At 48.6% G+C, this 26766-nt stretch overlaps 1 protein-coding gene across 1 annotated transcript in view; it reads right to left on the bottom strand.

Moving 5' to 3' along the window:
- Nucleotides 1-26766, bottom strand: part of MCM10 (minichromosome maintenance 10 replication initiation factor) — a 104993-nt gene that overhangs the window by 32432 nt on the left and 45795 nt on the right. Inside the window, exons 9-15 of the mRNA XM_077264611.1 lie at nucleotides 11784-11900; nucleotides 9902-10098; nucleotides 8510-8607; nucleotides 8313-8426; nucleotides 8119-8233; nucleotides 7211-7433; nucleotides 6934-7075 (exon numbers count right to left, since the gene is read on the bottom strand). Coding sequence (XP_077120726.1) covers nucleotides 6934-7075; nucleotides 7211-7433; nucleotides 8119-8233; nucleotides 8313-8426; nucleotides 8510-8607; nucleotides 9902-10098; nucleotides 11784-11900 — 1006 coding nt within the window. The remainder of the gene's footprint in view (nucleotides 1-6933; nucleotides 7076-7210; nucleotides 7434-8118; nucleotides 8234-8312; nucleotides 8427-8509; nucleotides 8608-9901; nucleotides 10099-11783; nucleotides 11901-26766) is intronic.

Genomic DNA, 26766 nt, shown 5'->3' with positions numbered 1-26766 from the left:
ACTTTTTTTTTCACAAAAAAATTATTTTAGCCTCAATTTTTTCATTTTCACATGGGCAACAGGATAAAATGGATCCTAAATTTTGTTGGGCAATTTCTCCTGAGTACACCAATACCTCACATGTGGGGGTAAACCACTGTTTGGGCACATGGTAAGGCTTGGAAGGGAAGGAGCGCCATTTGACTTTTTGAATGAAAAATTATCTCCATCGTTAGCGGACACCATGTCGCGTTTGGAAAGCCCCTGTGTGCCTAAACATTGGAGCTCCTCCACAAGTGACCCCATTTTGGAAACTAGACCCCCCAAGGAACTCATCTAGAGGCATAGTGAGCACTTTAAACCCCCAGGTGCTTCACAAATTGATCCGCAAAAATGAAAAAGTACTTTTTTTCCACACAAAATTTCTTTTAGCCTCAATTCTTTCATTTTCACATGGGCAACAGGATAAAATGGATCCTAAAATTTGTTGGGCAATTTCTCCTGAGTATGCCGATACCTCATATGTGGGGGTAAACCACTGTTTGGGTGCACGGCAAGGCTCGGAAGGGGAGGCGTGCCATTTGACTTTTTGAATGGAAAATTAGCTCCAATCGTTAGCGGACACCATGTCGCGTTTGGAGAGCCCGTGTGCCTAAACATTGGAGCTCCCCTACAAGTGACCCCATTTTGGAAACTAGACCCCCCAAGGAACTTATCTAGATGCATAGTGAGCACTTATAACCCCCAAGTGCTTCACAGAAGTTTATAACGCAGAGCCATGAAAATAAAAAATAATTTTTCTTTTCTCAAAAATGATTTTTTAGCCCACAATTTTTTATTTTCCCAAGGGTAACAGGAGAAATTGGACCCCAAAAGTTGTCCAGTTTCTCCTGAGTACGCTGATACCCCATATGTGGGGGTAAACCACTGTTTTGGCACACGTCGGGGTTCGGAAGGGAAGTAGTGACGTTTTGAAATGCAGACTTTGATGGAATGCTCTGCGGGCGTCAGGTTGCGTTTGCAGAGCCCCTGATGTGCCTAAACAGTAGGAACTCCCCACAATTGACTCCATTTTGGAAACTAGACCCCCAAGGGAACTTATCTAGATGTGTAGTGAGCACTTTGAACCCCCAAGTGCTTCACAGAAGTTTATAACGCAGAGCCGTGAAAATAATAAATGTGTTTCCTTTCCTCAAAAATATTTTTTTAGCCCAGAATTTTTTATTTTTGCAAGAGTAACAGGAGAAATTGGACCCCAAAAGTTGTTGTCCAGTTTCTCCTGAGTACGCTGGTACCCCAAATGTGGGGGTAAACCACTGTTTGGGCACATGCCGGGGCTCGGAAGGGAAGTAGTGACGTTTTGGAATGCAGACTTTGATGGAATGGTCTGCGGGTGTCACATTGCATTTGCAGAGCCCCTGATGTGCCTAAACAGTAGAAACACCCCACAAGTGACCCCATTTTGGAAACTAGACCCCCGAAGGAACTTATCTAGATGTGTGGTGAGCACTTTCAACCCCCAAGTGCTTCACAGAAGTTTATAACGCAGAGCCGTGAAAATAAAAAATAATTGTTCTTTCCTCAAAAATTATGTTTTAGCAAGTAATTTTTTATTTTTGCAAGGGTAACAGGAGAAATTGGACCCCAACAGTTGTTGCCCAGTTTGTCCTGAGTACGCTGGTACCCCAAATGTGGGGGTAAACCACTGTTTGGGCGCACGTCGGGGCTTGGAAGGGCGGGAGCACCATTTGACTTTTTGAACGCAAGATTGGCTGGAATCAATGGTGGCGCCATGTTGCGTTTGGAGACCCCTGATGTGCCTAAACAGTGGAAACCCCTCAATTCTAACTTCAACACGAACCCCAACACACCCCTAATCCTAATCCCAACTGTAGCCATAACCCTAATCACAACCCTAACCCCAACACACCCCTAACCACAACCCTAACCGCAACACACCCGTAACCCTAATTCCAACCCTAACCCTAATCCCAACCGTAACCCTAATCCCAACCCTAACCACAACTGTAACCCCAACACACCCCTAACCCTATCCGTAACCCTAACCACAAGCCTAATCTTAACCCTATTTCAAACCCTAGCCCTAATTCCAACCCTAACCCTAAGGCTATGTGCCCACGTTGCGGATTCGTGTGAGATTTTTCCGCACGATTTTTGAAAAATCTGCAGGTAAAAGGCACTGCGTTTTACCTGCGGATTTACAGCAGATTTCCAGTGTTTTTTTGTGCGGATTTCACCTGCGGATACCTATTGAGGAACAGGTGTAAAACGCTGCGGAATCCGCACAAAGAATTGACATGCTGCGGAAAATACAACGCAGCGTTTCTGCACGGAATTTTCCGCACCATGGGCACAGCGGATTTGGTTTTCCTTAGGTGTACATGGTACTGTAAACCTGATGGAAAACTGCTGGGGGGGTGGGGGGTGGGTGGTATCGGAACACGGGGGGGGGATCGGAGGAGCGGACAAGAGGATCGGGGGAGCGGACAGGAGGGAGGAGGGGAGCGGACAGGAGATCGGGGCAGAATGGACGACTGGGGGGGGGGGGGGGGGGGGGGGTATGGGGCGATCGGTGGGGGGGGGGGGGTTTGGGGGGGCAGATCGGGGTCTCCAGCCATGGCAGATGCTATTGCAGCATCGGCCATGGCTGGATTGTAATATTTCACCATTTTCATAGGTGAAATATTACAAATCGCTGATTGGCTGTTGAAAGTGAAACAGCCAATCAGAGCGATTGTAGCCACGGGGGGGTGAAGCCACCCCCCCTGGGCTGAAGTACCACTCCCCCTGTCTCTGCAGATCGGGTGAAAATGGAGTTAACCCTTTCACCCGATCTGCAGGGATGCGATCTTTCCATGACGCCACATAGGCGTCATGGGTCGGATTGGCACGGGTTTTCATGACGCCTACGTGGCGTCAAAGGTCGGGAAGGGGTTAAGACCATTGAATGCTGGTTATATGCCTTTAAGACCAGGGAAACCGTAAAGGGGGAAAAAAGCAGTACTTCCTTACCCGGGTACTGATCTGGCAGAGTCGTTGTACCCCTTTAATGTAAATCCGTCGCCCCTGTGTGGGCTGGCCGGTTGGACCAAGATGGCCACCGGGAGTTGCAGAGGCGGTAAAGTCTCGCAGAGAGGTGCCAATTCGGGGGCGGAGCCACAGCCACGATGTGGGCGGAGCCTCTTGACTTCCATGAATAGGCCCAAGCGGGGGCCTAAAATTCTGCAGCTGGCGGGAGCAATACCAGGGGTAGAAGTGAGGATGAGTGGCCGAGGAAAAACGAGCACTCCCATGCCAGGTGAGAAGCGCCAGAAAAGTGGGCGGAGCCGCCTTAGCGCGGGCGCGGCTTCTGGGATGCGGCATACACATCGGCCGAAGCCGGGGGTTAAATTTTTGCAGCCGGCGCGTTACCTCAGGGAGGTGGGCCACAGGGAAGCCATGGCTGAGGCTGCCTGTCAGCATGTGAATATCCCACTGCAGAGGCCCATCGGTGACTGGATCCACTCACCATCGGTGCGCGTCCCGGCATGGAGCCGCCGCGATGACTGGGTTTCAGCGCCGAGGAAAGCACGCGCACTCTACTGTTCTGCTGCAGGTCAGGTTTTGCAGCGTGGACCGTGCAGGGATAGAGGGGTAAACCTCAATCCACCATCCCTTTGTTAGGGAGGTGGAGAGGGACCGTTCGCCTCCTTGTGCCATCCGCTTTAACAGTGGTGGGACAGTGGGGGCTCCTCGGATGCCATAGAGAGGGGCCTCTGTACATCCACAGAGTTCAAGCCCCCGGATGGACAGGGCCAGTTGTCCGGCATTAGGCCTGGCTGCTGAAGAGGATACATGGAGGCGACACTCCATGTGCTCGTCTGTTGATGGTGCAGGGAGATAGGTGCCCTTGAAGGGACCCGTCGCCCCTTAGAATCAGCTCAGACGTGGCACGTCGCAGGAGAGGATACGGAGAGGCGACACTCTCCGTGCTCGCCTGATGGTTCGGGGAGATCGGAACCTTGAAAGGATCCGTCACCCAATTCGTCCGTGGAAAAAAAAACTCAAAATGGTAATCAAAATTGAAAAGTAAAATAATAAAGAGTTTTGGGTCTGAATAGCAGACCCGTCTGTGTCATTGTGTGGTCAACAATGGTTACTGTTTGAAAGAGTGTGCGGTGATTTGGACTCTCATTTTGGATGATTGTATACCATGCACAGGTTGAATTGAACCCAAGAAGAGGGACTCCAGCAGAAATTGCACACAACATCACGACTACAGTCTGTACACAATATAATGCAAGCATCTGAACAGAAAGCTCTAGAAGTGGCACCTCCTTGTCAACAAGACACATTGGGTGTTTGCTCTGAAACAGAGGGAAAAGAACAGCAGCTGTGCTGGAAGAATAGTGTAACATTTAATTACACTTATTTTTTTGTAGTAATTTGTGCAGCATGGAAGTAATGAAACTTAGCAAGTAATTTTAATAGATTTTTCTTCATCCCTGTAAAAAAAAATTGCATGCAAGTGGCTTCAAAACCTCGGCTGTTCCACAGTCTAATTGAGTTCAGAGTTTACTCATTTGGGGTATAACTAAATGGTGTAAGTAAAAGCACACGTGTCTCAATAACATTGGAGATGAGCTGCTGCTGCAGGAGATTGGACTAATGAGCACAACAGTCAGAGGAAACCGGTGCTGACCCTTTCTCGGCCAATATCTGTACTTCAAATGAGTAGGTTCTGATATAAATGCTGAAACAAAAATAATAAAACTAATTATAAAGGAAACTGTAGTTACCTTTTTTATTTTAATTTGTATTTTTTATCCCCTTAAAAGGTTTATGAACATTAGTTATCACTGATCTAAAGTAAAGGTGAGATAGATATATATATATATATATATATATATATATATATATATATATATATATATATATATATATATATATATATATATATATATATATATACACACACACATACCGTGTTTCCCCGAAAATAAGCCACCCCCGATAATAAGCCGTAGTGGGGGGTAGAGAAGGGGCGGCTAATATAAGCCATACCCCGAAAATAAGCCGTAGTGGGAAACACGTGGAAAATATAAGCCATGGTACCTTTTGACTGCCTCGGTCCCCTCTGTCCTCTCTCTAGTGGCCCCGAGTGCAGGGTTAACTTTCTGTGTGCCCCGGCCGGAGCTCTGATTGGTCCAGCGGCTCCCCAGCATCTCGAGCGCTGATTGGCTCAGCAGCTCGAATGCTGATTGGCCCAGACGCTCCCCCTCCCCGTCCCACGGTCTCCGGGTGCTGCAGCTCTTCCCCTGTTCAGCGGTCACATGGGACCGCTCATTAGAGAAATGAATAGGCTGCTCCACCTCCCATAGGGGCGGAGCCGCATAATTCATTTCTCTAATCAGCGGTGCCGGTGACCGCTGACAGAGGAAGAGGCTGCGGCACCGAAGACCAGCTGTCCGGGGAAGGAGCGGGACGCCGGGAGCAGGTAAGTATGACATATTCACCTGTCCGCGTTCCACACGCCGGGCATCGCGCCATCTTCCCAGCGTCTCTCCTCACTGACTGTGCAGGTCAGAGGGCGCGATGACGCATATAGTGTGCGCGCTGCCCTCTGCCAGTCAGTGCAGAGAGACGCCGGGACGGGACGATGAGGAGCTGCGGCAAGAGAGGTGAGTATGTCATTTATTATTTTTATTGCAGCAGCAGCACAGCTATGGGGCAATAATGGACGGTGCAGAGCACTATATGGCACAGCTATGGAGCAATAATGGACGGTGCAGAGCACTATATGGCACAGCTATGGGGCAATAATGGTGCAGAGCACTATATGGCACAGCTATGGGGCAATAATGGACGGTGCAGAGCACTATATGGCACAGCTATGGGGCAATAATGGACGGTGCAGAGCACTATATGGCACAGCTATGGGGCAATAATGGACGGTGCAGAGCACTATATGGCACAGCTATGGGGCAATAATGGTGCAGAGCACTATATGGCACAGCTATGGGGCAATAATGGTGCAGAGCACTATATGGCACAGCTATGGGGCAATAATGGACGGTGCAGAGCACTATATGGCACAGCTATGGGGCAATAATGGACGGTGCAGAGCACTATATGGCACAGCTATGGGGCAATAATGGTGCAGAGCACTATATGGCACAGCTATGGGGCAATAATGGTGCAGAGCACTATATGGCACAGCTATGGGGCAATAATGGTGCAGAGCACTATATGGCACAGCTATGGGGCAATAATGGTGCAGAGCACTATATGGCACAGCTATGGGGCAATAATGGTGCAGAGCACTATATGGCACAGCTATGGGGCAATAATGGTGCAGAGCACTATATGGCACAGCTATGGGGCAATAATGGTGCAGAGCACTATATGGCACAGCTATGGGGCAATAATGGACGGTGCAGAGCACTATATGGCACAGCTATGGGGCAATAATGGTGCAGAGCACTATATGGCACAGCTATGGGACAATAATGGTGCAGAGCACTATATGGCACAGCTATGGGGCAATAATGAACGGTGCAGAGCACTATATGGCACTATACTGTTCAGCATGTTAATAAATGTTAACTTTTTGGTTAAAAAAAAAAGTCGCCTTTTTTTTTGGCTAATATAAGCCATACCCCGAAAATAAGCCATAGTGGGACTTTTGGGGGTAAAAAGAATATAAGACACTGGCTTATATTCGGGGAAACACGGTATATATAATTTTTTTTTTTTTTTTTTATAACCTTAGCTAAGGTTACTCGATGCCAAAAGTATTTGTGGCTACCAGGACCTTCCTATTTATGGATAAGCTTCTGTTCTCAATAGAATGATTTACTTCCCTACAAATGAACTTGCACTGTTAAGGGCCAAACAAACCTAAGTTTAGACTTTAAGCTTATACGGATCTTATTTAGTAGAGTAGAGCAGTACCTTCAGAAGGTGGCACATCTGTCTGCACTCTCTCAGCCATCTGATCAATATCAGTGATGCTGGATCGTTTCCTCTTGATACTATTAGGATCTTCCTTTGCGAGAAACTGCCCTTTGGCTTTTAACTTGCGTATAGCAGCTAGCTATTAAAGAAAAAAAAAGTAAAAATAAAGCTAATATAATTTCATAATTAGATAAAAATAAGCATTAGGCAATCACACTGTACAGCAGAATTAAATTATTTTTTTTTAATAACTGTTGAGTGAGGCGATGGCTACCTTTTTAGCATCAGAAGAAGGACTTCTCTTGCAGACAGGAGGAAAGGAAGAAGAATCAAAAAACAAAACATCTTCTCCTTCAGCAAACCCACGAGCCAACTTAGGGGTTGACAACCTCTGGGCCGCTGGGAACTCAGAAGCTTGCCTTGGAGATTGAAAGGTGGTTTGTTCTACACAGGCAATTGTGCTGCATACCTCGGATTTACTAGTACTCTCCAGAAATCTAGAAAATGTAAACACGAGATTAACCTTCTTGACCAACAGTGAATCCAATGCCACTCTTTAACAGGCACAAAAATGAAAACACAAAAAATAACCCCATCTAAAGCTAAACATCTTCCACTGCTCCATGGTGGACAAATGCTGGAGTCTTTTAGGCTTATAGAAAAATTAAATTGTTTGAGATCCTCACATTATCAACCATAAATTATTTTTAGTTCACTGTAATCTGTATGAGACTTTGCTGTCTCTGGGATCAGCTGCAACTTTTTTTTATTTTTATTAAGGAAATATATCAGAAACTGGTACTTCCAGCTAGCTTTTTGGTGGAATTTTATGTGATTGTGGTAGTCCTGACAGGCCAGGGCAGCTAAGACTTTCAATGCATGTCACCCATCTCTCTCCAAATTAAGTGATAGCATGTAGTCATTCCACCAAAGACCACTTTTTAATTCAATATTTCTTTATTGTAGCAAATATTACAATTTAGTGACCTATGAAGCTCTGCAACGACAACCCATGCAGTGATGAAGTACATGGCTGTGATGAACACCATCACATGTTAAAGAAAAAAAAAGTACGGTATTTGTTTTGATGTTTAGCAAATACGGTTTTTATTGGCTGGGGCACGACTAAGGGATTGGCATTATATACAAATTGTATAACTGCACACAAATATGACAGTTTACCTTTTCTGGATCTCCTCTGTCCTTTTTTTTCTTGCATCCAGCATCTGCTGTTTCTGTTGTTTTAGAAGTTCTGATGCCGATATAGATTGAATAGGAGAGACAGACTTGGCAGAACCTACAATAAAACAAGTGATATAAAGACTAGACAATTTTCAACTATAGCATAAAAAATATGATTGTTTTAACGACCCTACCTTGCGCACTTAGGCCAGAGAGATGTTTCTTTAAATTAAGAGCCCCTGGAGTTGGTGCAGACAACAGCTCTTTAAACTCATCTGAACACTGCACACTGCTTTTTCTAGCAGCCGCTGCAAATGAGACATTGATGCCAATATTACTATAAAATGTTTTGAGAAGTCATATCAACAAAACCCAAACAATGTTTACGTACCCATTTTCTTTCTTGCTTCCAGCGCAATGATGGCATCTGCTCCTTTCACCACCATATTGGACAGTGTTGTCTGCACAGTTTTCTTTGGCGCTGAAGCACTGTAAAAAAAAATATATATATATATATATATAATATATAGAGAGAGAGAGAGAGAGAGAGAGAGAGAGAGAGAGAGAGAGAGAGAGAGAGAGAGAGAGAGAGAGAGAGAGAATATATATATATTCTATATATATATATATATATATTCTATATATATATATTATATATATATATATATATATATATATATATATATATATATATATATATATATATATATATATATACACACACACACATATATATATACATATATATATATATATATATATATATATATATATATATATATATATATATATATATATATATATACACACACACACATACATATATACACACACACTGTATTTTTTTGGATTATAAGACGCACATTTTTTCCTCCCAAATTTGCCGGGAAAATGGGGGTGCGTCTTATAATGCAGATATACCTTACCGATACCGTTGCTGCAGGCTGGGTTGAGGGGGTGCCTGGCATTGCTGCTGCAGGTTCTCCGGAGCTGCGGGAGCTCTGCCGACATTGTCTGAAAGGCTAGAGCCCCCGCAGTTCCATGGTTTCCTGTGTGGTGGACTCCGGGAAAATAGCCACCGGGGTGGCGCAGATGGAGATCTCGTCACCCCGGCGGCCCTTTACCCGGAGTCCACCGCACAGGAAACCATGGAATTGCTAGGGCTCTGGCCTTTCACAAAATGTCGGCGGAGTCCCAGCAGCAACGCTGGACACCCGTAGCGGCACGACGCACATCAGAACACTCCCTCACTCCTGCCTTCTCCAGCAGCAACCCTGGGAACCAGCTTCACAGCAGCCACCACCCTCCGGTAAGCAATAATACGCATGGATTATTAGAAGCGCTACCATTTTATTAAAAAAAAAATATATATCTTATTTTTCTCCTCAAAATTTGGGGTGCGTCTTATAATCCAGAGCGTCTTTTAATCCGAAAAATATGGTATATAAGGAATAATTAATTTGTGAACACGACATATTGCATGAATGCGACAACTAATTCCATGAACTGCATTCATATAGAAATTACCGCATCAAGATTTCTCTTAAATACGTCAAATCTATAGGTGTAAACTATATAAAATGCCACAGTTATTTAATACAGGAAACATATTCATCTTTGTACCATGCTAGCCAGTAGATCTAAATATTTTTCTATTGGAGTATTTAAGATTATTCTCACAACCAACTACTCCATGTTTCTCAAGACCTGCTTTACTAGACATACAGTTCACCAATTTGGAAATAAGAGTTGCGGATGAAAAACTAAGAAGTGCAATACTCACATAGAAGCAGCATATGCCATAGATGATACACCTCCGTAGTGAAACCCATCCTGGCACAGTCGCTCTTTCAGGCCGCTTCCTCTCCTTGCCATCTTCTTTGGAACATGACCAGAATAACTGGATTGCAGATCTGCTCGTTTGGCGCTCACCTTCTTGTACTGGGCTTGTACATGGTACTGACAGTATTCACAATCGTTCTTTTTAAAACAAACAAATACATTAATCACTAAATTATTTTACTCATATATCTAGCGCAGTAGTTACCGCTGTACTTTGCAGACATCAGCCAGCTTTATTAACATTAATCCGCGGCATCAAAAATTAAACTTAAAATTTATTGAAAAAAACATAAAAAATGGGCTGTGCATAAATACAATGAATTTCTTTAAAAGACACCTACTCTGTGTGTTTCGAACATTAAATGGGGCTCTTAATCATGATGATGTCCTAGATATGGTTACCGCAGAAGTGGTTGGAGATACAAAAACACTTGCTCCCCCAACAAAGAACCTCAGTACAATAAAAGTACAAAAATGAAAAAGTAATGATAAATCAATGTGATACACTATTTAAATGCAATTGAATAGGATCATTTTCACAATGACCTTTTGGAAAATGGGTAAAAAGGAATAGAATCCAATAAGCTTGAAGAGATAGCAGTAATTTAGCCAGACCCACCTCATGTAGGACTGTTCATCCTTTCAATACCATATAAAAATTAGCAATGAGGTATCGCTGATGTTCCGCAAGAAAATGGCGTGAAACACCTGACAAGGACTGTTATTTGTAGAAAGTGTGGAACAGCAGCAACAGTATGTTCTGCAATTCTTGTCTTAAACTTGCATGTGGTGTAATTCACATGTTTTATACATTGTGGAAAGCAAAAGTTGTCTATCACAATATGTGCTGTGTTACAATTAAGATTTTATATTACCAGTACACCCGTTTTCAGTGGACAAGAAAAAGGTTTTTTCATGCTTGCATACTACATACATACATACAAACACATAAAAAAAATTTCATAAGATATCCAAGTTGAGGAAACTCCCTTGTCACAGCTAAAAAACGGGGAAAAAAAAAAAAGTGGCCAAGTGACAGGAGGTTGCCCAATGTCATAGTTCTGCAAGCAGTACATTGATGCCAGGAGACGATATTTTAGCTAGAGCATCATCTTTATACAAGAGAAATACATTTCTATATATAGCACAGAATTTTTTGTTTAAAATACATATTTTTGAAGCATCAGATGGTATCGCTTTTGTTCACTGAAAAACCGGTCTAAAGTTTATCCTTGTAACCCATCTACTATGCTACAGAATTTCTCATGTACCATGAGCTGATGTTTTTTTTTTTTTTATCTCGCTTTATTATTAGTCCCAATACTTATTCTAGTATTCTCTGCATGCTGAACTCTGAACCAATCTATGCCATGACAAATACTTCTATGCAAACATATTAATCAGCACTCGGTTAAAGGTTATGCGGCAGTACTCACATCTGCATCATCATAGTGCATGAGTCTCATTCTAATAACCCAGAAAACAGCTAACGTCAAGTGGATTAACCCATTAAAAGTCTTAGACTCTGGGACAGGTCTCCATATCACTAATTTATGAGATCAAACAAATTCCAGGTATAATAAAGTTGTGTAGAAAAATTGTACAGTTTATTTACACTGCGATGTTACAATGAGTCTATTTTGGACGTTGGCGGCATCAGTATAACAGATATATAGGCAGCAGTGAACGCTAAATATACAAAGTGCTGTAACTATCAAAGCCAGCACCAGATTACTAAACAATAAAGCTATTCCACATCACCTCTAAAAAAAAAAAAATGTATGGGGGAAAAAAAATGTGTGTATATATATTTGACCACTAACCAAGTTAACCATTTGTGTGCAAGAATCTCCATTTTTCTTCCGAGCTTTACATGTTCCCAAATCCATTGCTTCTCCCATTTGGAGAATCTTCTGTGCATTATCAACAGACAGGCACACCTACAAAAAAAAAAAAAAAAGAAGAGGGAAATAATATTAATTGATACTGAAAACACTACTAGCACAAACAAAAAAACAAAGAGTTCAACATGCGCACAGGCAAAACCATTCCTTGGTTGTAACAAACAGTTCTGGGTAACGAATACTTCCAAAAGCAGGAGTTCAAGCTTTCGAGTGATGGAATAACTTTTTACTAGAAAACTTGCTAAGGGCTCATGCAGATGTCCATGGATCTTGGTCTGCGGGTCTCAAAGCAGTCATGATCCGTTTGGGAAACCTGCAGCCAGTCCGTGCTTGGAGCGATTTGCATGGACATCTGCATGAATCCCAAAACATAACGGCAACCTAATTGATTTATTCCAGGTATCAAGACTTCATAATCCTATAATTGGTATATACATAAATTTATTAGGGTGCCAAGGAAATGCATGGTAAAAGTTAAGTATAGGGATTTTTGTGTGTACTCACCGTAAAATCCTTTTCTCCGAGCCACTCATTGGGGGACACAGGACCATGGTGTTATGCTGCTGTCACTAGGAGGCTGACACTAAGCTGAGACAAAAAAGAGTTAGCTCCTCCCCTGCAGAATACACCCTCATGCTGGCTTCCAGAGACCCAGTTCAGTGCAAAAGCAGTAGGAGATTAATAACAGTACAATACCTAACATTAGAGTATAACATGTCAGAGAAAGTCAGGAACCAAAAAACGGTAACGAGCCATAAGGCTAACAGGGTGGGTGCTGTGTCCCCCAATGAGTGGCTCGGAGAAAAGGATTTTACGGTGAGTACACACAAAAATCCCTATTTCTCCTTCGCCACATTGGGGGACACAGAACCATGGGACATCCCAAAGCAATCCCTGGGAGGGAAACAATACAACCAAATAAACTCCGTGTACCAACTGGCTATAAATGCGCTACGGCCGCTTGCAGAATACGTCTGCCAAGGGCCGCATCCGCAGAAGATTGAATGTGGACATTGTAGTGCTTTGAGAAGGTATGCAGGCTGGACCACGTTGCGGCCTTGCAAACCTGCTCCACAGTAGCCTGGTGCCGGATGGCCCAGGAAGCACCCAACGACCGAGTGGAGTGTGCTCTAATCCCCGCCGGGATAGGTCTGCCCCTGACCCGATAGGATTCTTGGATAGCAGACCGAATCAATCTGGCTATCGTGGCCTTAGACGCAGCTAAACCCTTTCTGTGACCCTCCGGGAGAACAAAGAGGGAGTCCGATTTGCGGGAATGAGCAGTTCTGGAAATGTACCTCCTGAGGGCCCGTACCACATCCAGGGTATGAAGGGCCTTTTCGACCCTGTGTTTTGGCTGTGGGCAGAAAGAGGGAAGAATGATGTCCTCATTAAGGTGGAAAGATGAGACCACCTTAGGGAGAAAGTCTGGAGATGGGCGTAGAACTACCTTGTCCTGGTGGAAGGCAAGGAAAGGCGCCCGGCAGAATAAAGCGGTCAATTCTGAGATCCGTCTGATAGATGTCACTGCCACAAGGAAGGCAACCTTCCAGGAGAGGACAGGTAGCGGTACGTCCTGAACAGGTTCAAACGGTGGTTCCTGAAGAACGCTCAGAACCAAATTGAGATCCCAGGTCTCTAACGGCATTCTGTAGGGGGTACCACATGGGAGACCCCCTGAATGAAGGTCCTGACTTGCAAGTTGGCAGCGATCTTACGTTGAAACAACACAGATAGAGCTGAGATCTGACCCTTGAGGGAACTCAGTGCCAGGCCGGAATCCAAACCGGCCTGCAGGAAATCCAAAATGGAAGGAATTGAGAAAGCAAGTGGAGGGCGACCTCGGAGCCTGCACCACGAGAAGTAGGTCTTCCAGGTGCGGTGGTAGATGCGAGCGGAGGACGTCTTGCGAGCTTTGATCATGGTGGGGATGACCTGCTGAGAGAAACCAACTTGGGTTAGAATCCAGGTTTCAACAGCCACGCCGTTAAACGTAGGGCCCCTGAGCTCTGGTGGAAGATCGGCCCTTGGAGAAGCAGATCTGGGCGGTCTGGTAACTGCCAGGGAACGTCGGATACGAGCTGAACGAGCTCCGCGTACCATGCGCGACGTGGCCAATCCGGGGCAACAAGGATGACCTGAACCCCCTCCGTCTTGATTTTCCGGATCACCTTCGGTAGTAAGGGAAGCGGAGGAAACACATACGGAAGTTGGAACCGATGCCACGGGTATATCAGTGCGTTCACCCCGATGGCCTGGGGATCCCGAGAACGTGCTATGAAGTTGTGGACTTTGGCGTTCAGTCTGGACGCCATCAGATCCACGTCCGGGGTTCCCCAGCGAAGGCAGATTTGCCGGAAAACCTCTGAAGTTCCCACTCCCCCGAGGCAAGGCCCTGACTGCTGAGAAAATCCGCCGCCCAGAATGTGCACCGCGGAAATGATAGAGTGGTTGGCCTCGGCCCAACGAAGAATGTGGGAGACTTCCTGCATCACTGCCCTGCTGCGGGTACCCCCTTGATGGTTTATATACGCCACGGCTGTGACGTTGTCCGATTGAACTCGAATTGGGTGACCCGCAAGCAGGAGGTGGAAGCATCTCAGGGCGAGTCGGATCGCTCGAATTTCCAGGATGTTTATAGGGAGCCTCGACTCCTGAATGTCCAACGTCCCTGAGTGGTGTAGGAAAACCGCTCCCCAGCCGAGGAGACTGGCATCGGTAGCTACCACCAGCCAGCGGATCGGGAGAAAAGACTTCCCCTGGAGGATAGATGATCCCAGAGTCCACCATGTGAGGGCTTGCCTGATCCGTGGGGACAGAGGGCATGGGCGATCGAGGGATAAGGGACTCCTGTCCCAGTTGTCCAGCAGAGCCTGTTGTAAGGGGCGGACATGGAGTTGAGCGAAGGGAACAGCTTCTATTGCGGCCACCATCTTCCCCAGGATCTTCATGGCAAAACGGATGGACCGGGGACGAGGGTGACAGAGCATCCGAGCTCCCTGCTGAAGCTCTTGGGCCTTGGACCGAGGAAGGAAGACCAGTCCCCTCGATGTGTCCAGGATCATGCCTAGGAATGAAATCCGTCGGGCAGGAATGGGAGAGGACTTGTCCGAGTTGATTAGCCAGCCCAGGCGCGAAAGAGAATCCAAGGTAATGCGGACGCTTGCTTCGCAGGCCTGATAAGACGGACCTTTTATGAGGAGGTCGTCTAAGTATGGCAACACGACCACTCCTCGAGTGAAGAATAGCCATGACAGCCGCCATGAATTTTGTAAATACCCTGGGCGCCGTGGCGAGACCGAAGGGTAAGGCTGTGAACTGAAAGTGGTCCTCCAGGATGGCAAAACAGAGAAACCTTTGATGTGGTGGGAAGATTGGGATGTGAAGGTAAGCATCTTTGATATCTATTGATGCTAGGAACTCCCCTCTCTCCATCGAGATGACCGATCGGAGAGATTCCATCCTGAAGTGCCGTACTTTTACGTACTTGTTTAGGAGCTTCAGGTCCAAAATGGGGCGTACCGTCCCGTCCTTTTTCGGCACGACGAAGAGGTTCGAGTAGAAACCTCTGAATCTCTCGTGTTCCGGAACCGGAACGATGACCCCGCTTTGGCGGAGGGATTCGATGGCGCAGTGAAGGGCGCGAGATTGAGCTCCCGAACTTGGGAGACGAGAGGGAAAAAACCGTGCCGGAGGGGAGGCAGAGAATTCTATTTTGTAGCCAGACGACACCAGATCCCTGACCCATTCGTCGTGGACGACGGAGAGCCAGACTTGCTGAAAAAGAAGCAGACGTCGGCCTACTTTGGAGATGTCGACTGGAATAGTCCCCGAGTCATTGTGAAGAGAATCTGGCAGGCCTGGACCCTCTGGTTCTGGGTTGCCTAGGCTTTCCTCGCCAGGACTGATTCGGCCTGAAGGAAGGTCGAGAGTCCCTGTCTGAGCGTGCAGATCGTTCTGATCTGGATGAGGGGGCAGAATTGGACCAGAATGGGCTACTGCGAAAGGGCCGAAAGTGAAAATATTGTTGGCGCTGAAAAGCGGCTTTGGGCCTGTGTTGCGGGAGGAACTTGCTCTTTCCTCCTGTAGCGTCGGAAATAAGCTGTTCTAGCTTTTCTCCGAAAAGACGCCCGCTCTGAAAGGGAAGGGAAATCAGACTTTTTTGAGGAGGAATCTGCACGCCACTCTCTGAGCCAGATAGCTCTCCTAATGGTGATGGCGTTCGAAGCCACAGTTGCTGGACAGTCCGCCGCGTCGAGGGACGCATACATCACATAATCTCCAGCCATGGCAATTTGTTTGGCCAGGTCTGCCACCTCAGACGGAAGTTCCTGTTCCTGAATGGATTTCGCGAGGGCATCTGCCCAGTAAACCATTGCCTTGGCAACCCAAGCCGCAGCGAAGGAGGGAGATAGAAAGGAACCCGAGGCTTCGTACACTGAGTGAGCTAGGGAATCTAGCTGGCGTTCTGTGGGACTCTTAATTGAAGCACCGTCAGGAACGGATAGGAGAGTTTTGGTTGCCAAGCGCGAAACCGGAGGATCTACTAGTGGAGATTCCGTCCAATCTTTAACAAGATCTGCGGAAAAGGGATACTTCGACTCCAGAGCCTTTTTGCCTATAAAACGCTTATCCGGACGCTCCCTGTGTCGCCTGACTATATCCAGGAAATCTGGGCGAGAGGCGAACGTCTTATGGGAACGCTTGTTTCTCGTAGAGGAAACGGAATGGTCCGGGGCAGAATTAAAATAATCGTCCACTTTTAGTGCATGATTGACTGCCTCAATGAGGGAGTCGACAGTAGACCTAAACTCCGGAGCATCCGGGTCTAAGGATGCATCAGACTCATATTCAGAGTCGTGATCGCTGCGGGCTCCTAGAGAGGGTGAGCGAGAAGTGGAGCTACCAGAGGCTGACTGGTGTGACGAGTGCTCAGGGGAAGTAGTGCGGATCCGTTTTCTGGATGACCGTGCCTCCTTCCGGTGAGAGCGGCCCCTGCTGGCCGACGATTCCCCTGTTACGGGAGGGATCTCTTAACCCAGGAAAAAGAGGGCCCCGCTCCCCAGAGGGGTCCTGAAGGGATTTAATCGCTTTGGCTAGCGAATCCACGGACTGTCACAGTGACGAAACCCACTCCGGGGGACTAGATACACTGGGGTCGGTAGCGGCGGAGGGCTCCTGGGCACCTGGGGCATCGCAGGCTGAGCAGAGGGGGGAACTCTGAGGCCGAGGAAGAGGAGCCTGGCAGGTGGTACACGCAGTAAAAAAGGTAGTATGCACCTTGGTGATCTTTTTGGTCCTTGGCTGGGACATGGTGTACGCTAATGTAAGAGATAGTGCACAGGTAGGGCCTGTAAGCTGTGGAAGCGAGGGTGAGGCTGCAAGGGAGAACCTAACGTGGTCTCCTTACCCGTGGTCCTGTGTCCCGCAGAGAGAGGGAGAGCGGCGGTGCTGGTGGAGCGACAGCCAGCGGATAGAGCGCTGCACGTGGAGGAGACAGCGGGCGGTCAGATCGCTGCATGTGGAGCTGGAGCTGCAGCGTGCCGAGAGAAGATGGCTGCCGGGGGCTGGTGAGGGTAATCTCACAGAGAGCGAGAAGCGCCAGGACCGGGGGCGGAGCCGCAGAATGACGCGGAAAAGGGGGCGGAGCCTATCGGGAACCGGCCTGCTAGGCCGAAGCCGGGGACTAAATTTGCGGCCTAGGCCCGGCCGCGGAGCGCCGGCCCCTAGGGGGAAGACCCTGAAAAGGTGGTGGAGCCCTCCGGAACCGCTGGGACGACCGACCCCCCCCCCAAATGTTATGGCACTTACCCCGACAGAAGGGGAAAAACGCAGAGAAGCTTGCTGCACCAGCGGTCATAGATTTTTTCGAGGATCTGGTGAGCTGAGCCCGGGGGGTTAGGACGGTGCAGGGTTGGGGGAAACCTCTATCCACCATCCCCATAAAAGGGGGGTGGAGAGGAAAAGTCCTCCTTCCATCATCCGCTTTCTCAGTGGTGATGCAGTGGGGGCTGCACGGACGCCACAATGCAAGGTGCCTCTGAACAGCCGAGGTAAAACCTGGTGGGCAGGGCAAAATGTCCGGCAATAGGCCTGGCTGCAGAAGAGGATACTGGAGGTGACACTCCAGTGCTCGTCTGATAAGGGATGGGGGGAGATTGGTGGCCTTGAAGGGGCCCGTCGCCCCGAAAAACAGCTCAGGCAGTGGCATCCCACGTCGCAGGAGAGGATACGGAGAGGTAAAACTCCCGTGCTCGCCTGTTGTTGGTTCGGGGGAGATCGGAACATGAAAGAATCCGTCGCCCCCTTCGTCCAGGATAGAAAGGTTTAAATCCAGTGTCCCTCCTACGGACACTAAGCTTGAACTGGGTCTCTGGAAGCCAACATGAGGGTGTATACTGCAGGGGAGGAGCTAACTTTTGTCTCAGCTTTGTGTCAGCCTCCTAGTGACAGCAGCATAACACCATGGTCCTGTGTCCCCCAATGTGGCGAAGGAGAAAGCAAGTTTTTTTGGTTTTTTTTTTTAAAGTCTTCCCTCCTAATTTTGTTCCTTTTTGATCATAGATATTTTATAATTTTCTTTAGTTATCATTTACTGGTTGCTCAATGGCACATCAGTTTTAAATGTTTGTTTACTATTTATCGTCATGCATGGTATGTTATGCCGTTTACCGATCAGAGTAATTGATGCTATATTTCGATAGATCAGGCGTTTCTGAACACGGAGATACCGCGTGTGTGTACAAATTATATGTGTATATATATATATATATATATATATATATATATATATATATATATATATATATATATATATATTTATTTTAGAGCAGCACAAAGAAAGAGTCTGGGTACAGAGCCCCCCAGAATTAAAGCAATGACCACCAGTCCAATAAATAGTATGAATTAAGCAGGGTGGGACTAATAGTTTATAATTAAAAGTTAAATTTTACCTATTAATAAATCCGGATGAGCTACACCAAGAAAAAATAAGTACGCTATGAGTACAACAATAACACCATCAGAGAGGACTATACCAAATTAGACCAAATACGCAATCACAAACATGTACAAAAATACACATAATAAAAAGGAGACAAACTCCTCAAAATTCAACAAAAAAGATATATGGCCATATAGTTAGGCCATACACGGTTCAAGTAGCCCTTATTAGACCACTAATACAGAAAGGCACAATCTCACCTCATAATCTCTTATCCATCATATCGAGGGAGAATAGCCCGTAAGACAGATTGGTGCCATTTACATGGGGGAGGCAAAACATGCAAATTCCATACATTACCCCACGTTGATCACCATGAAATCGTATTACCCCAGCATTCAGGCTTCCCAACGCGTTTCGTATTTAAGACTCATCAGGGGAAGATGCAGTGAATAAACACCATCGGGTGCTAGCTCTTCATCATGTATAGACACCCGTTATATAGGAGAAAAAAGACTCCGTTTCTGCGTGGAATTTTCCGCAGCACGTGCACTTTTTTGTTTTGGTTTTCTATACGTTTACATGGTACTGTACACCGCATGGAAAACTGCTGCGGATCCTCAGGGCCAAATCCGCAACGTGTGCACATACCCTTAATGAATGAGGCACATCTTACTCCAGAACACTCAAAAGGATGCAATAATTTATTTTTTTTTTAAAAAAGGGATTTGTGTGTGTACTCACCGTAAAATCCTTTTCTTAGAGCCAATCATTGGGGGACACAGGACCGTGGGTGTTACGCTACTGCCACTAGAACAACACTAAGCAATTACACAAAAATATTAACTCTTCCTCCGCAGTATACACCCTTTGATTGCTCTATCCTGAACCAGTTCGGTGCCAAAGCAGTAGGAGCTCACAAACAGAATTGCAATATGTCAAAACCAACAAAGACTACAAGCAAACGGCTAACAGGGAAAGTGCTGTGTCCCCCAATGATTGGCTTGGAGAAAAGGATTTTACGGTGAGTACGCACAAAAATCTTCTCCTTCGCCTCATTGGGGGGGGGGGGGGGGGGGGGGGGGACACAGGACCGTGGGACATCCTAAAGCAGTCCCTGGGTGGGAAAGCATCACAACAGGTGAAACCTCACACGCCAAATGCTTAAAAGGTTAACTGATTAAAGGGACACTGTGACCCCCTCCAGCCGTTATAAACTAAAAGAGCCACCTTGTGCAGCAGTAGTGCTGCATTCTGACAAGGTGGCTCTTTTAGTTTGTGGTGCAGTTATAGCCAAAATAAAGCGTTTTATAATTTCGCATGCCCCAGCCAGTACTAAACAGCGCAGGCACCGGATTTCATTGGAAAACAGCGCGGAGGGGGAGGCGCCCAGCGCCGAAGAAGATTTGAATGACAACTGTGTGGCGTTTGCAGCAGGGGGGGGGGCCCAAGACCTGCCTCCCTGGCGAAAGATAGGCATTTTGGCGAAATTATAAAACGCTTTATTTTGGCTATAACTGCACCACAAACTAAAAGAGCCACCTTGTTAGACTGCAGCATTACTGCTGCACAAGGTGGCTCTTTTAGTTTATAACGGCTGGAGGGGGCGACAGTGGCCCTTTAAACGAAGCCTACAGATGCGAAATTGGCGATCACAGAATCTGTCTGACAAGGGTCGCATCTGAAGGAGGCTTGAAGATGAATGTTGTAATGCTTAGCAAACGAGTGAAGACTGGACCAAGTCGCAGCTTGCACACTTGCTGTGCGGATGCCTGGTGCCGAACGGCCCAGGAAACCCCCACTGACCGAGTGGAGTGTGCCTTAGGGTACCGTCACACAGTGCCATTTTGATCGCTACGACGGTACGATTCGTGACGTTCTAGCGATATCCATACGATATCGCAGTGTCTGACACGCAGCAGCGATCAGGGACCCTGCTGAGAAACGTACGTCGAAGCAGATCGTATGGAACTTTCTTTCGTCGCTTGATCACCCGCTGACATCGCTGGATCGTTGTGTGTGACAGCGATCCAGCGATGTGTTCGCTTGTAACCAGGGTAAACATCGGGTAACTAAGCGCAGGGCCGCGCTTAGTAACCCGATGTTTACCGTGGTTACCAGCGTAAACGTAAAAAAAGGAGATTTTTGTGTACTCACCGTAAAATCTTTTTCTCCGAGTCAATCATTGGGGGACACAGGACGAATGGGTGTTATGCTGCTGCCACCAGGAGGACACTAAGTTAAACACACACAAAAGATTAACTCCTCCCCTGCAGTATACACCCACGGGCTGGAGAATCCGGAGCCAGTTCGGTAACAAAGCAGTAGGAGTAAACCAGATAATAACAGTAAACATGTTACAGTCAAAACACCGACTGAAAAGAATAACCGAGCCAAACTAGGCTAACAGGGAGGGTGCTGTGTCCCCCAATGATTGACTCGGAGAAAAAGATTTTACGGTGAGTACACAAAAATCTCCTTTTCTCCTACGTATCATTGGGGGACACAGGACGAATGGGACGTCCCAAAGCAGTCCCTGGGTGGGCAACAAGAAGTTATAAATGCTGTGCGTGCCTACGAGCTACAGATGAGACACTGCCGCTTGTAGGATTCGCCTACCGACGGACGCGTCTGCCGAGGCCTGAGAGTGCACATGGTAGTGCTTCGTGAATGTATGCAGGCTGGACCATGTAGCAGCCTTGCAGACCTGCGCTGCCGATGCCTGGTGCCGGATGGCCCAGGACGCGCCGACTGACCGGGTAGAATGAGCCTTGATCCCCGGAGGTGCGGCGTGACCCTTGACACGGTAGGACTCTTGGATGGCGGAACGAATCCACTTGGCAATGGAGGCCTTGGAAGCGGGAAGTCCCTTCCGTGGCCCTTCCGGAAGAACGAACAAGGCGTCTGACCTACGGAGAGACGCAGTTCTGGAGACATAACGTCTGAGACCCCTCACTAAGTCCAGAGTGTGGAGAGCCCTTTCCGTGCGGTGAGAAGGAGCAGGGCACAGTGAGGGAAGGACAATCTCCTCATTAAGATGGAAGGAGGAAACGACCTTCGGAAGAAAAGACGGACATGTCCGTAGAACTACCTTGTCCTGGTGGAACACGAGGAAAGGAGGTTGGCAAGACAGAGCTGCCAGCTCAGAGACACGTCTAATAGACGTGACAGCCACGAGGAAGGCAACTTTCCACGACAAGAGCAGCAAGGACACCTCATGCAAGGGCTCAAAAGGGGGCTCTTGAAGAGCACAGAGGACCAGATTCAGGTCCCATGGTTCCAAGGGCATTCTGTAAGGCGGAACCATATGAGAAACTCAATGGATGAAAGTCTTGACTTGCAGTCTGTTTGCAATCCTTCTCTGGAAAAGAACCGAGAGAGCAGAAATTTGGCCCTTAAGAGAACTGAGGGCAAGGCCCAAGTCTACGCCTGATTGGAGGAATTCCAAAATGTGAGGAATAGAAAATTGGAGGGGGAAACGTCCCCGATCCCTGCACCAGGCGAAGTATACCTTCCAGGCGTGGTGGTAGATGCGCATGGAAGAAGACTTGCGTGCGCGGAGCATGGTAGATATAACCGTCTGGGGCAGACCCTTCTGCCTCAGTACCCAGGACTCAACGGCCACGCCGTTAAACACAGGGCCTCTGAGTTCGGGTGGTAAATGGGCCCTTGAGACAGGAGGTCTGCGCGGCTCGGCAGCCTCCAAGGTACGTCTGAGACCAGTTGCACCATCTCGGCGTACCATGTCCTGCGCGGCCAGTCCGGAGCGATGAGAATTACTGAAATCCGTTCTGCCCTGACCTTCCTGATTACCTTTGCCAGAAGGGGAATTGGGGGAAAGATGTATGGGAGTCTGAAACCCTGCCATGAGAGGACGAGAGCATCGGCTCCGAAAGCTGAGGGGTCGTGAGACCTGGCCATGAAGACGGGAACCTGGCAATTGAGGTGAGATGCCATTAGATCCACGTCCGGAGTCCCCCATCGAGAGCATATCTGGTGAAAGATTGCGGGATGAAGAGACCACTCTCCGGGATCGAGGCTGTGGCGACTGAGAAAGTCCGCTTCCCAGTTTTCCACACCTGGGATGTAAACTGCTGAAAGTATGGAGTGGTTGGTCTCGGCCCAGCGGAGAATGAGCGTTACCTCGACCATGGCCGCTTTGCTGCGAGTGACCCCTTGGCGGTTGATGTAGGCTACCGCAGTGGCGTTGTCGGACTGGACTCTGACCGCGCGGCCGGAAAGAAACGGATGAAAATGGCGGAGTGCCAGTCTGATTGCCCGAATCTCTAGGATGTTGATGGGCAGCTGGGATTCCTGCGGGGACCAGCGACCCTGAGTCGAGTGGCGCTGGAACACAGCACCCCAGCCGAAGAGACTGGCGTCCGTTGTGACAACCAGCCAGTGCACCGGAAGGAAAGACTTCCCCCGAGTCAGGGAGGACCTCTTGGTCCACCACCTGAGGGACTGCCTGATTGGGCGAGAGAGCAGGAGACGGCGGTCGAGCGAGGCAGGATTCCTGTCCCATACTGCTAGAAGGGCGTGCTGTAGGGGACGGAGGTGAAATACAGCAAAAGGCACTGCCTCCATTGCCGCCACCATCCTGCCGAGTACCCTCATGGAGAAGCGTAGGGAGTGAGGGCGAGGTTGGGTAAGCTTTCGGACTTCTCTCTGTAGCGTGGATACCTTTTCCGGAGGTAGGAGTACTAGACCCTGAGAGGAGTCTAGGATCATCCCCAGGTAGGATATGGTTTGAGCCGGGACTGGGGAAGATTTCTTGAAGTTGATTTTCCAACCCAGGCGCAAAAAGGTATTTATGGTGACGTCTACTGCTTCTGAGCAGGATCGAAAAGAGGAGCCTTTTATGAGAATGTCGTCCAAGTAGGGCAACACCACTATGCCTCGAGCATGGAGAATGGCCACGGCAGCTGCCATGACCTTGGTGAATACCCGAGGAGCGGTGGCCAGCCCGAAGGGTAGGGCGACAAACTAGAAATGGTGCCCCTGGACCGCGAAGCGGAGGAAACGCTGATGAGACGGTAGGATGGGAATGTGCAGGTAAGCGTCCTGAACATCCAGAGATGCAAGGAACTCGCCCTCTTCCAGAGAGGCAATTACCGAGCGGAGGGACTCCATACGGAATCGATGTACGCGGACGTACTTGTTGAGAAGCTTGAGGTCTAATATTGGACGTACTGAGCCGTCCTTTTTTGGTACGATGAAAAGATTGGAATAGAAACCTTGGTACCTCTCGTTCTGAGGTACCGGGATGATGACCCCGTCTTCCCATAGCGACCTTATGGCCTGGAAGTACTGACAGACCCTTGCTCTGGGAGGAGGGGACTGGAAGAAACGAGATGGGGGAAGAGAGACAAACTCTATCTTGTAACCGGAGGACACTAGGTCGCGGACCCATCGGTCGGGAACTACCGAGAGCCACGCGTCCCGAAAGAAGAGTAGGCGGCCGCCTACTCTGTCGGTGTCCTTCGGCGTTTGCCAAGAGTCATTGAGGTGGAGACCTGTTAGGTCTGGACCCTCGGAATCCCTGTTGTCTGGGTCTGCCTCTCCAAGTGGGAGAAGGTTTGTAAGAGGGCTGGGAGGCTCTGTCCTTGCGCTGACCTCTCCCGACGCCGGGTGGCGCGGAGGAGGGATTGGACCAATTGGAGCCGAAACGGAAATATCGGCCTCGGCCCTGTTGGTTGCGAAAGGGACGAAAAGTTCGTTGCTGGGGAAGGAATTTGCTCTTTCCTCCTGTGGAGTCTGCGATTATTTTGTCTAGTTTGTCCCCAAATAGGCGTTCGCCCTGGTATGGAAGAGACGTGAGGGATTTTTTGGATCCCGAGTCCGCTTTCCAGTCCCTGAGCCAAAGGGATCTGCGGATCGTGACAGCATTGGCCGCTGCCTGTGAGGCACAGTTGGCCGCGTCTAAGGATGCGGAAACTACGAAGTCCCCCGCTCTAGCGATCTGAGTGGCCAGGTGTGAAATCTCTGGGGGTAAGTCGGCACGTAGTGCTGTAGAGGATAAAGACTCGGCCCAATGGGACATAGCTTTTGCAACCCACGTGACGGCAAAAGAGGGAAAGAGAGAAGCCGAGGAGGCTTCAAAGGCCGAGCGAGCCATCTGTTCAATTTGTCTATCAGTGGGATGCTTGATGGACGCACCCTCAGAGGAGGATAGAACCGCCTTGGTGGCTAGCCGCGACACTGGCGGGTCCACGGAGGGTGACTGAGACCAGTCCCTAGCTAGGTCCTGAGCAAACGGATACTTCAATTGCATAGCCTTCTGTCCTGAGAAACGTTTATCCGGACGGACTCTATGGTGATCGACTATGTCCTTGAATTGAGGGTGCGTAGGAAAAAATTTATGAGCCTTTGTGGTTCGCCCGAATGATACGGGATGAACCGCCTTGGACGGGGTTTCCTCCTCTAACTGTAGTGTCTGACTTACAGAGTCTATGAGAGAATCTAAAGTCTCTTGATCGTGATGATACTCTGGGGAACAGGACGCGTTGGACGCGTCGTCCAGGAGGGATTCTCTGCTATGAGTCGGGGATGAGTGACGAGAGACTTCGCTCTCTGAGCCGGAAGGCTGATCCCGGACCGGAGATATTACCCTGGACCTCTTTTTGGATGAGTGAGGGCTTCTGGAAACGGTACGACCTCTAGGCCGAGAGGGGTTCTTAGACCGCGTTATATCATCCGTGGAAGTGCCCTGGCTAAGGGACGGCTCACGGAGAGACTGTATCGTCCTTTCCAAGGATGCCACAGATCGAGCGAGGGAGGACGCCCATGCGGGGGTACTAGGCTCGCTACATTCCGGGTCAGAGGCCGGAGTAACCTGAGCCGCCGACATTTCGCAGGCGGTGCACAGCGGGTCAGTGTGACCTCGGGGCAGAGATACCTTGCAGGAGGTGCACACAGCAAAAATAACGGAGTGGGTCTTTCCAGTCCGTTTTTGCTTAGACTGTGACATATTTGTGATTAAGTGAGCGTACTGGCAGGGGGGGGAGACAATCCTACTGAGTGCGTCTCACCAAAGTTCTGCGGTGGCCTGGCAGGGAGATCCTGATGTCCTGTGCACTGCGTTGCTGCAAAGCCGCCAGCGCACTTCCTGGTCCAAGATGGCCGCCGAGATGTGAGAAGGGCGCTTCTCGGGAGCGAGAAGCGCCCAGGGAGGGGGCGTGTCTTGGGCGGACGTAGGCGTGCATGTAGGCGGGCGCTGGAGTCCGGACCGGGCCGAGGTGCCACCGCGCCAACGGAGCGCCGGAAAGACCGCCGTGCCCCCTCAGAATTATAACGCTGCCCCGCGGCTGCAGAGCCGCATTAGTAAGAGAGTAAGGGGCCCCCCCCTGTCAGCTCGTCGGCCCCCGCACTTACCCTGTGCGATGGAACCAATGCTCCATCCACCTTCACCTTGGTAGGGAGAGGGTGGAGAGCTTCTGCCGCCATGCGTCGTCCGCTATATTCAGTGGTGATGCAGTGGGCGGCTGCACGGACGCCATGTCATTCTGTCCGGCTGTGCCCTGGCTCCAGGAAACTTAGGTGGATGATTAGTCCCCGTGGTCGCCTGAGAGGGAGGGAGGGAGATCGGAACGCTAAGGAACCGTCGCCACACTGAAAAGTGAGCCAGGGCTGGCATCCATCGTCGCGGGAAAGGATACAGGAGGAACGCTCCATGTACTTGCCCGTTGTTGGTGCGGGGGAGATCAGAGCTGAAAATTTGCCTGTCGCCCCCTTCTCTCCGTTAAATTAAAAATTGGTGGGGTCCTGAGGACCCAAGTGCCTCCTGAGACACTAAGTAAGAACTGGCTCCGGATTCTCCAGCCCGTGGGTGTATACTGCAGGGGAGGAGTTAATCTTTTGTGTGTGTTTAACTTAGTGTCCTCCTGGTGGCAGCAGCATAACACCCATTCGTCCTGTGTCCCCCAATGATACGTAGGAGAAAACCAAACAGTACATACT

Source organism: Ranitomeya variabilis, chromosome 5 (assembly GCF_051348905.1).
Source record: "Ranitomeya variabilis isolate aRanVar5 chromosome 5, aRanVar5.hap1, whole genome shotgun sequence".
Taxonomy (NCBI): domain Eukaryota; kingdom Metazoa; phylum Chordata; class Amphibia; order Anura; family Dendrobatidae; genus Ranitomeya; species Ranitomeya variabilis.
The sequence above is the reverse complement of the archived record's forward strand: the minus strand, read 5'-3'. Positions and strand labels throughout refer to the sequence as shown.